Below are 11098 nucleotides of genomic sequence, written 5' to 3'. Positions count from 1 at the left end.
GGCTTGGGGCCTAATCAGGGTTTCTCGTTAGAACTCTGGCTACATGTGGAGAAGCAGGGCCCAGCGACCTCACCAGTCTATGGCCCAGGGAGGTAGGGGTACCTAAACAACCAGTTTATCAGATCATATCTCGAATGTTGATCTAAGACTGTGGCAGGGGAAAAGCAAGAGAAAGGGGAAAGGAAGCGAAGTCAGGTAGTGACAGCAGAACCTCTGGAGTCAGACCCGAGATCCAGCTCTGATGGAAGCCTCTCTCAGGGATGGTGAGGAATGGACAGGTTAATGGAGTCTGTCAGGTCCTTAGCTGTCCTGGAGCAGTGGAAGCCAGAAACAGGTGAGGTGAGAGGGACCTGGCCGCCAGCAGGAGCAGGAGCCGTGGTGGAGCTGCTCAGAGGGGGTCATAACTCAGCTGCCGGGGCCCTTTTCTTCCCTGCAGTGGGGATGGGGGCAGCCTTCTATCCCTGTGCATTCTTCAAGTAAGCCCCCAGCACCTGAGCCACCCAAGAACATCTGTTCTCTGCCACCTGGAGCGCCAGCCTTGGACAGCACGTGACCATGGGTCAGTGGCTGTGATAGGTTTATTCAGAGGAAGCACTGGACTCTCGGGTAGCTCACGTTGCCAAGAAAGACTTCCAGGAGCAGGCGTTGAAGGGGTGGCACCCTGGGTGAGTGTCCAAAGTCAGTGAGAGTCACTTGTGGAGGGGACGGAAGATGACCTGGCTGATCTGGCCAGGGATGGTGTAGAAGACCAGGAGGAGGAAGACGGTGAGCAGTGCCAGTAGCAGCAGCAGCACCAGGATGCGCCAGTACCGGCGCCAGATGAAGAAGACAAAGGTCTTCAGCGGGTTCACAAACCAGTTGAAGGAAGTTTTGGGGCGGCTGTTGAGGAGAAGGGTGGTGTCAGGATGAGAAGGTGGCCCCTTGGGCACCCCCGCCTCCCCCATCGGCCCAGGCTGTGGCCCCGGCCCCCGTGCCTGACTCACCTGGGTTTCTCCAGAGGCTCTGGCTCCTTCCGCCCCTTCCCCACCGGCCGTTTCTCAGCCTCCTCCACGGTCAGCAGCTCAAACTCTGCCTCTACCTTGCCCTAAAAAAGACACTCCTGGATCACTGGGAGCACAGGGCCGGCTCAGGCCCCAGCTCAGCCTGGCCTCCGCCACGGGCACCCACCGTGAGGATGTACACATTGCCACCCGTGTCTGTGAACTCCAGGTCTTCTGGCCGGCCCTTCCTCCTCCTCTGCTTTCGCTGCTTCTTGCTAGCCTGAGCCTCCCGCTCCACGTCCTCTGCCTCCTTCAGCTTCACTACTGGCCACCAGCCTCGCAGGCGGCGGCAGCGAAATAGATTGCATCTCGGCCCGGCCCCATCACGGGCCAGCCGCACAGAGCAGAGCTCGGGGCCCCGGGCCCCACGCACCATGTCCGGTAGCTGCAACTCCAGGGATCCTGCAAGTCCAGAGCACACCGGGTTAGGCATGGGATCAAAGTCTCATTGTGCCAGGGGTGAGGAGGCAACACACCAAGGTGAATCAGAGACTTGGTGGGAATGGAGGTTACTGTGGTCTGGGCTCAATTAACTCAGTAATTAGGCCAGAAAGCAAAGGTTTCAGACCTTGGGTCCAAAATCCTGATTCAAGATTGGGTCAGAGTAGGGAACCAGGGGACAGAGGTGAGGGCTGGAGGCAGGGGCTGAGGGTGGGGAAGGCTAAGCAGTGCAATACCAAGGAAGTCGTTGGCGGAGATGCGGTCATAGTCCCAGACCTGCAGGACCAGCACTGCGGGCTGCCGAAACTCGGCCTCCTCCAAGGCGAAGGGTCCAGGCCGGCGCCGGACGCTTACCTCCCGCTCCGTGGGCAGGTAGTCGAAGCGGAACACAAAGCGCCAATTGAAGTTCCCCTCCCCAGTCAGGGAGTTGAAGTGAACATCTGTCTCCTGCTTGTCATGCTCCAGCCCCTTCACCCAGCTGGGGCCGGGTTGGGTGAGTGTCAGGGCTGGAGCTACACGGAGAACCCACTCCTCACCCAGCTCTCAGCACCACGGAGGGCCTGGGGACCGGGGTCTGGACTCAGCCCGAGGGCCCACACCCATTTACAGTCCCCCCTTAGTGCACTGCCATTGCCCCACCTGGCCTGCAGGCTACCTCTTCACATAGATGTCACTCGACATCTCTCCGGTGAGTGGATTCACGTCATCCAGAACCACATCTTCCGTGTTCCAGATGACAACTCTGAGCTCATAGCTGCGGGGCACATTAGGGGGTGGCTTCAGACTCTCGAGCGGGGCCCTGAAAGAGGCTGCAGGAAACAGGAGGGACCTGGGCCTGGCCCACTGACAGTCACTGGGCACCTGTGTGCCCAGCAGGGGAATCCAATGCCTGTGGTCCCATGAAGGGACAGCCCCAGGTGTCACTGACCACCCTGGCCACAGCAGATGACATCAGGAATGGTCTGCTGGGCCAGCAAGGTTCTCCTTCCTGTGAATTTGGAATCAGGACCCTGTACCACTGCATGGTGTGGCATCAGATGCAGAGCTGGAGCCACTACAAGCCAGAGTTTGGGGATGTAGAAAAGTGAGTGAACAGAGAAAGCCAGTCTGCAGGGAGAAGAGGGAGGATGAGAGACGGGGGACGAGAGTGAGCGTGCAGTGCCTGAGGGACAGGAGGGCCGTGACACTCTGGACCCTACCCTCGTGTAGCCCTGTCCTTGGCTGCCATGGGGTTGCCTGGGTAGCTGTTTTCTCCAGCCCAGCATCAACTTCCCCTCATTTGTTGACAGCACCGTGATTTTCTGCTGGTGACCCGCCCCCGCCCCAACCACCCCTCCCCACCACCACGGTCAATCTATGGGATTCTGGTGGGGCAGGCCCCTCCCTCCCTGGCTGGGCAGGGTGGGGGAGACATCCCTGGACTGGCCGATTCCAGTATTACAGCCCCCTGGCCACAATGATTGGTTCAGGGCACAGCATTTGACCCAAGCTGGTCTACTGAGTCAGCCCTGAGGCTTTTGCTGTAACTGGGAAAGAGGTGTTTGTTTCCGCTCAGGTGGCCTGGCTAAGATGTAAGCCTCCTTTGGGAGGCCGAGACGGGTGGATCACGAGGTCAGGAGATCGAGACCATCCTGGCTGACACGGTGAAACCCCGTCTCTACTAAAAAATACAAAAAACTAGCCGGGCGAGGTGGCGGGCGCCTGTAGTCCCAGCTACTCGGGAGGCTGAGGCAGGAGAATGGCGTGAACCCGGGAGGCGGAGCTTGCAGTGAGCTGAGATCCGGCCACTGCACTCTAGCCTGGGCGACTGAGCGAGACTCCGTCTCAAAAAAAAAAAAAAAGATGTAAGCCGCCTCACACTGTTAGATGCCACCTTGCCCCCAGACTGCAGAGGGCTCCCTGAGAGTGACACCAAGGAAAGCAGAGCCCAGAGGCAGAAAGTGACAGGCTGCTGGTATCCGAGCATCTGCATTCAGCCTGTGTGACGTGGCTGTGCCCCACACAGAACTCCACTCAGATGAGCTCAGGTGGGAAGGGGGCTTACCAAAAGGTACTTGGAGTCAAGTTTACAAGAGACACTCAACTTGCAATGGCTTATGAATAAAAGGGAATTTAATGGCACCTACTGGACAGCCTGTGATTAGCAGCCTCTGCCTGCTTCACTGGGGACCCAGGTTTTCAGAGGACCCTTGTACAGGTAGACCAAGACGTGTATCCGCCTTGGGAGGAGGCGACAGAACTCTCACCTGACCGGCTGCCGAGGCTTGATGTCAACTGGGGGTGGGGCAGGCACATCTCGAGGAAAGATGTCAATCCACATGTGGAGAGATCCCTGGGGGGACAGGACCAGGCTGGAGGGTCTTGTCAGGCTCCCAACCTTCCCTGACAGCCCTGTGGCCACAGGCTGTGCCTTGTCCCCAGGTGGAGAAAAGAGCTAGGGTCAAAATGACAGGGTCAGGCAGATCCTGGGGGATGAGGATAAAGGTGGAGTCTGAAGTGTGGGTTCCAGGATCAAGGTTAGATTAGGGGTTCAAGGATGAGGTCCAGGCTGGGTGCAGTGGCTCACGCCTATAATCCCAGCACTTTGGGAGTCCATGGAGGGTAGATGGCTTGAGCTCAGGAGTTTGAGGCCAGCCTGGGCAACATGACGCAACCCTGTCTCTACAAAAAATACAAGAATTAGCCGGGTTTAGTAGCAGACGCCTGTAATCCCAGCTACCCCTGAGGCTGAGGTGGGAGGATCACTTGAGCCTGAGAGGCGGAGGCTGCAGTGAACCGAGATCACGGAACTGCACTCCAGCCTGGGCAACAGAGTGAGACCCCATTTCAAAAAAGAAAAAAAAATGAGGTTCCAGAAGGGGAAGTTGAGATTAAAAGTAATATCTGGTGTTCCAAGGTCCAGATCTTAGAGATCTGCAGGGGGTCAGGTTAGGAACCCCACATCCTGAGTCTTGGTGCCCAGGGGTGGGGATCCTGTAGGACGAGGGTCAGGGGTGAGGGTGTGGTCCAGGATGGAGGTCCAGGACAAGCAGGGACACAGGGACCAGCAACAGGAGCCGTAGTCAGGAGGTGCAGGTGGCACCTAGGTGGACACCTTGGGGAAAGGCTGTCCTGGGGGCCCAGGGCCCAGGATTGGGTGGGTATCCTGGGATTCCGAGAGTCTTGTGATTCTGGGCCTGGGTGCTGAGCCCTCCTCACCTGCAGCAGCCCGGGGCTACGGGGATGGTAGAGAGGCCGTGTTTCTACATGCTCAGGTACCAGCTGGATCCCAAAACCCGGCATTTCCTGCCAGCGCCTCAACACAAGCAATGCCTGGGCCTCTTCAGGGTCCCCACTCACCTTGGGGCCACTGCTGCCTGAAACAAGAGGTGTGTGAGCTTAGGGTTCCACACAGTTTCCACGTCTCCTCCCTCCCTCCCCCGCCACAGAAGCTCTAAGCTGGGGAAGCCACTCTGTCGGATAAAGCCCTGTGGGCTAGGAGAGCAGCTCTGAAATGCACAAAAAGTGGGGGAAGCTGCTATAACTTTTTGCCCAGTGAAAAGCCAGCAGTCAGGGGACAGTGGGATTGGAGGTACTGCCACCTTTGCCTAGACCCTATTTAGAGAATAAGCCACCAGAGCAGGCGCAGTGGCTCATGCCTGTAATCCCAGGACTTTTGGAGGCCAAGGTGGGAGGATCGCTTGAGTACAGGAGTTTGAGACCAGCCTGAGTAACATGGCGAAACCTCATCTCTACCAAAAGAAAAAGAAACAGGCGGGCATGATGGTGCACACCTGTAATCCCAGCTACTCAGGGAGCTGAGGTGGGAGGATCACTTGAGCCTGGGAGGTCCAGGCTGCAGTAAGCTGAGATGGCTGCACTCCAGCCTGGGTGACAGAGCAATATCCTGTCTGAAAAATAAAAATAAAAATAAAAAGAATAAGCCTCCAGCCATTTAATTCTGCAGCCACATTCTGTTACATGGGACGCTCTATGGGACCTCTGCGTTCTGGGAACTTGATTAGTTACGGGTCCACTTTGGCTCTTTGGGGGATCTCACGCTCACCAGTAAAGACTGTTTGCTCCCTAACACCCAAGAACCTCATCCTTACTCAACCAAATTCACCTCTAACTGCTGAAACAATGGGTTATTTTGGGGAGCACACAAGACTGGGCACCTGGGCCTCCTGTACCTTGTTCTACCAACATCTTGCTTTAACAGAAAGGGGCTGGTACCTGGGGGCAGGGTCTCCGGCGGTGTCAGAAAGACTTTGCTGCCCACCTTGACAGCACCGGCTCGGTATTCAGGGGCAGGGAGGCCACAGCGTTGGCACAGCCCCGCCAGGATCTGCGAAGGCCGGAACGCATCACGCCAGGCATTGTAACCATCCCTGCAGGCAGAAAAGGAAGATGCATCCGCTGGGGCTGGTGTGGGGACACACCTGGGCCTGGGGCAGGGGTGACATCATGAAGACATGAGGTCTAGGTTCAAAACTCCCAACGGGAGACAGGTTAGTCCTCGTTTACAATAACAATGAAAATCGAAAATCAAAAATGTAGTCCGGGTGCTTCCATTAAGAAGATACTGATCTTATTACCTCTGTTTTGCAGATGAGAAAACTGAGGCTCGAAGAGGTTAAGTGGGCCTGGTGTGGTGGCTCACACCTGTAATACCAGCACTTTGGGAGGCAGATGTGGGCGGATCACTTGAGGTCAGGGGTTCGAGACCAGCCTGGCCAACATGGTGAAACCCTGTCTCTACTAAAAATACAAAAATTAGCTGGGCATGGTGGCCCACGCCTGTAATCCCAGCTACTGGGGAGGCTGAGGCAGGAGAATCGCTTGAACCCAGGAGGCAGAGGTTGCAATCAGCCGAGATAGTGCCACTGCACTCCAGCCTGGGAGACAGAGCGAGACTCCATTTCAAAAAAGAAAAAGAAAAAAAAAACAGGTCAAGTGGCATTCGTTACAGGATCCCACTCCCAAGCCCAAGTCTTGACCACTGAGCTGTCTTGGTTGGCAGTGGCGTTGGGTGGGAGGGTCCCCTTCCATGAAATCATAGGATCTGGAGACAGAAAAGGGAATGTGAGCTTGAATGTGTTTGGCCAGAAAGTTAGAATGGCTCCTGTGGGCCCTGCCAGACCCACACGTCATACTGGGAGGCCAGCCCACAGTTTGCTCTGTGGTGGCTATAGAATCGGTTTTCCAGATCAATGTGGGTCTCCCCGATGAGGTCGTCAGAACCCACGAGGTCATGATCAAATATGGCCACCGTCAGCTCCGTCTCAGCTGGGAGAGAGATGCTTAGCTCCAGGATCCTGGCAAGGAGGGAGAGGGGCTGAGGTCATTTTCATGCTCCAGGAGGTGGTCTGGGGAGGGGGTGGCGTTGTCAGCAGCCCCTGTCCATTCCCTTGCCATCCCTAGGCCAGCTGCCACAAGGCCACAGGGCTGGATGCTCCTCCAGCTACCCCGGTTCCACCCCACAGGGCCCAGCCTCACTCTCCAAAGATGGGGTTGAGCTGCTTGGGGATGTAGCGTTCCTTGGTGTCCTGCCGCTCCCGGCCAGCGCTCACCACCACATAAGGGTCTGCTTTGCCATTGGGGTCTGCAGGAGCCAGGTTGGTAGCCTAGGGGAACAGCATGGAGTGGAACTGAGAGAAACATCATTATGATAACCTAAGGTTACCCTTGTCAGACCTAATTTCCCATTATGTGAAAGCAAGTAGTTATCAAGGAGAGCTCTCCCACTGTGAGGAGCTAATGGAGAGGTTGGACAAGATGACTTTTATTTTCAATTAGTTATGAAATAGTTAAGTCATACAAATAGGTATAACGAAAAGTATAATGAAACAAAATATTTTGAAAGATGTATAAGGGACTTACTATTCAACTCATAACTTTCTATATTGTTTATTTTTTAATTTATGATTTTTTTTTTTTTTTTTTTTGAGACAGAGTCTCACTCTGTCACTCAGGCTGGAGTGCAGTGGCATGATCTCGGCTCACTGCAAGCTCTGCCTCCCGGGTTCACGCCATTCTCCCGCCTCAGCCTCCCGAGTAGCTGGGACTGCAGGCGCCCACCACCACGTCCGGCTAATTTTTTGTATTTTCAGTAGAGACGGGGTTTCACCGTGTTAGCCAGGAGCATCTCGATCTCCTGACTTCGTGATCCGCCCGCCTCAGCCTCCCAAAGTGCTGGGATTACAGGCGTGAGCCACCAATTTATGAATGTTTTTTAATAGACATGGAGGTCTCACTGTGTTGCCCAGGCTGGTCTCAAACTCCTGACCTCAAGCAATCCTCCTATCGTGGTCTCCCAAAGTGCTGGAATTACAGGCATAAGCCACCAAATCTGGCTTCCTTCACTGTTCAATAGTCATGTTTCTCCTTTTGAAATTATATCCTGTGTAGGGCCGGGCGCAGTGGCTCATACCTGTAATCCCAGCACTTTGGGAGGCCAAGGCAGGTGGATCACTAGCAGGAGTTGGAGACCAACCTAGCCATCATGGAGAAACCCCATCTTACTAAAAATACAAAACTTAGCCAGGCGTGGTGGCACATGCCTATAATCTCAGCTACCCGGGAGGCTGAGGCAAGAGAATCACTTGAACCCGGGGGGCAGAAATTGCAGTGAGCTGAGATCGTGCCACTGCACGCCAGCCTGGGCAACAGAGGCAAACTGTCTCGAAAAGAAAGAAAGAGAGAAAGAGGGAGGGAGGGAAGGAAGGGAGGGAGGGAGGAAGGCAGGCTTTATATCCTGTGTAGTTTATTTTCTTTTTTTCCCTCCTTTTCTTTTTGTAGAGATAGGGCTCTCACTACGTTGCCAAGGTTGATGTTGAACTCCTGGCCTCAAATGATTTTCCCACCTTGGCCTCCCAAAGTCCTGGGATTACACAGAGTGAGCCACTACACCTTCAGCCCTGTGTAGTTTCTTGACTGAAAGTTGTTGGGTAATTTTTTCAATTGTTGTTTGCCTAAAGAGGTCTTTCATTTTTTTCTTTCTTGAATGAACATTTCCTAGGACATACAATTCAAGGTGACAGTTATTTAAAATTTCTCTCAGTGCTTTAAAGATATTTTTCTATTTTTCTTCTAGCACTTTTGGTTGCTGTAGAGAAGTTGATGGGCTGACTGTCATTCCGTTGTAGTAATCTATATTTTCTCTCTGATGATATTTTCATCTTTTTAGAGATTGGGTCTCGTTCTGTTGCCCAGGCTGGTCTTGAGAACTCCTGGCATCAAGCAGTCCTCCCACCTCAGCCTTCTGAGTAGCTGGGGTTACAGGCATAAGCCACTGTGCCAATTTGATTATATTTTTGGTATTTATATTTTCCATAGCACTTATGCTTTCTTTTTTTTCCCTGAGAGAGTCTCGCTCTGTTGCCCAGGTTGGAATGCAATGGCGTGATCTCCACTCACTGTAACAACCTCTACCTCCCAGGTTCAAGCAATTCTCCTGCCTCAGCCTGCCTAGTAGCTGGGATTACAGGCATGTGCCACCACATCTGGCTAATTTTTGTATTATTAGAGACGGGGGTTTCACCATGCTGGCCAGGCTGGTCTCGAACTGCTGACCTCAGGTGATCCGCCTGCCTCAGCTTCCCAAAGTGCTAGGATTACAGGCTTGAACCATCACACATGGCCACACTTAATGCCTTTCTAAGGCACTAACATTTACTTATTGTTAATGTTTGTTTCTCCTACTAGAATGCAAGCTTCATAAAGGCAAAGCTTTTTTTTCTCCTTGTGATTACATGTTAATTTTTTTATTTGAAATCTCTTTCCTCTCTTGTCCTCTCCAAATCCTACTTAGAGATATTCAGTCAAGCCTTAATTTCCTGTGCCGGCTTGGCTCAGTGGTTCACACCTGTAATCCTAGTACTCTGGGATGCTAAGACAGGCAGGAGCTCAGGAGTTCAAGACCAGCTTGGACAACATGGTGAAATCCTGTCTCTACTAAAAAATAGAAAAAATTAGCTGGGCATGGTGGCATGCGCCTGTAGTCCCAGCTACTTGTGGGGGCTGAGGTGGAAGGATTGCTTGAGCCCGGGAGGTCAGGGCCGCAGTGAGCCATGATCATGCCACTGCACCCCACCCTGGGCAACAGAGTGAGACCGTGTCAAAAAAAAAAAAAAAAAAAACATACCCCACAAATTTAGTACAAAGCGACAGTAATAAAGGAGTAAAGTAGTGGCATAAACATAGATCAGTGGAATAGAGTTGAGAGTCCAGAAAGAAATCCACATATCTATGGTTCAATCGATTTTCAACAAGGCTACGTAGGCCATTCAATGGGAAAAGAACCATTTCTCCAACAGATGGAGCTGAGACAACGGGACAGTCACGTGCAAAAGTATGAGGTCAGACCCTCACCTCACACTAGATACAAAAACTAACCCAGAATGGATCAGACTTAAACATGAGAGCCAAAACTCAAACTCACAGCAGAAAACAGGCAAAAGTCTTCACGACCTTGGATTCTGCAAAGGTTTCTTAGTTATGACCAAAAAGCACAGTCAATGAAAGAAATAAAAATAAATTGGACTTCATCAAAATTAACATCTCTTATGCTTTAAAGGACACTATCAATAGAGTGAAAAGACAACCTAGAAAGTGAGAGAAAATATCTGCAAGCCATGTAAGAATCTAGTAGCCAGAATATTCGAAGAACTCCTACAACTCAACAAAACAACAATCTAATTTAAAAATGGACAAAGGACTTTAGACATGTCTCCAAGATACGCAACAGTCTAAAAAGCACATGAAGACTGTTCATTGTCATTAGGAAACAAATCAAAACCACAATTAGATACGACTTCATACCCACTAAGGTGACCTTAATTTTTTTTCTTTTCTTTTTTTTTTTTTGAGACTGAGTCCCACTCTGTCGCCCAGGCTGGAGTGCACTGGCGTGGTCTTGGCTCACTGCAACCCCCGCCTCCTGGGTTCAAGCGATTCTCCTGCCTCAGCCTCTTGAGTAGCTGGGAAACAGGCACCTGCCACCACGCCCGGCTAAATTTTTTGTATTTTTAGTAGAGACCGGGTTTCACCACTTTTGCCAGGCTGGTCTCAAACTCCTGACCTCGTGATCCGCCCACCTTGGCTTCCCAAAGTGCTGGGATTACAGGAATGAGACGCTATGCCTGACCTGACCTTCATTTTTTAAAAAGGACAATAAAGGCTAGGAGCAGTGGCTCACGCCTGTAATCCCTGAACTTTAAGAGGCCTAGGCAGGTGGATTATCTGAGGTCAAGATTATCTGAGACCAGCCTGGCCAACATGGTGAAACCCCATCTCTACTAAAAATACAAAAATTAGTCAGGCGTGGTGGTGAGCGCCTGTAATCCCAGCTACTTGCGAGGGTGAGGCAGGAGAATTGCTTGAACCAGGAAGGCAGAGGTTGCAGTGAGCCAAGATCGCAGCACTGCACTCCAGCCTGGGTGACAGAGCAAGACTCTGTCTCAAAAAAAAAAAAAAAAGAAAGAAAGAAAGAAAGAAAGAAAATTTAAGTTATATTCTGGCACTCCTTTGCTCAGAACCTTCCTATGGCTTCCCATGTAATTCAGAATAAAGTGAATAACAAAACCCAATATGATCTCCTTCCTCTGCCCATCGCTGCTCCATTTCCTCTGAAGCTG

At 52.2% G+C, this 11098-nt stretch overlaps 1 protein-coding gene across 1 annotated transcript in view; it reads right to left on the bottom strand.

Moving 5' to 3' along the window:
• Window positions 1–525: 525 nt before the first annotated feature.
• FER1L4 (fer-1-like 4 (C. elegans)) overlaps window positions 526–11098 on the bottom strand; it is a 55282-nt gene continuing 44709 nt past the window's right edge. Inside the window, 10 exon segments of the mRNA NM_001318032.1 lie at window positions 526–879; window positions 984–1084; window positions 1168–1442; window positions 1718–1959; window positions 2137–2235; window positions 3728–3813; window positions 4680–4837; window positions 5697–5851; window positions 6608–6778; window positions 6960–7087. Coding sequence (NP_001304961.1) covers window positions 690–879; window positions 984–1084; window positions 1168–1442; window positions 1718–1959; window positions 2137–2235; window positions 3728–3813; window positions 4680–4837; window positions 5697–5851; window positions 6608–6778; window positions 6960–7087 — 1605 coding nt within the window. The 3' untranslated portion in view covers window positions 526–689.

This window comes from Macaca nemestrina, chromosome 15 (genome assembly GCF_043159975.1).
Source record: "Macaca nemestrina isolate mMacNem1 chromosome 15, mMacNem.hap1, whole genome shotgun sequence".
In the NCBI taxonomy this organism is placed as follows: domain Eukaryota; kingdom Metazoa; phylum Chordata; class Mammalia; order Primates; family Cercopithecidae; genus Macaca; species Macaca nemestrina.
Note: the sequence above shows the minus strand (reverse complement) of the source record. Positions and strands in the feature narration are given on the sequence as shown.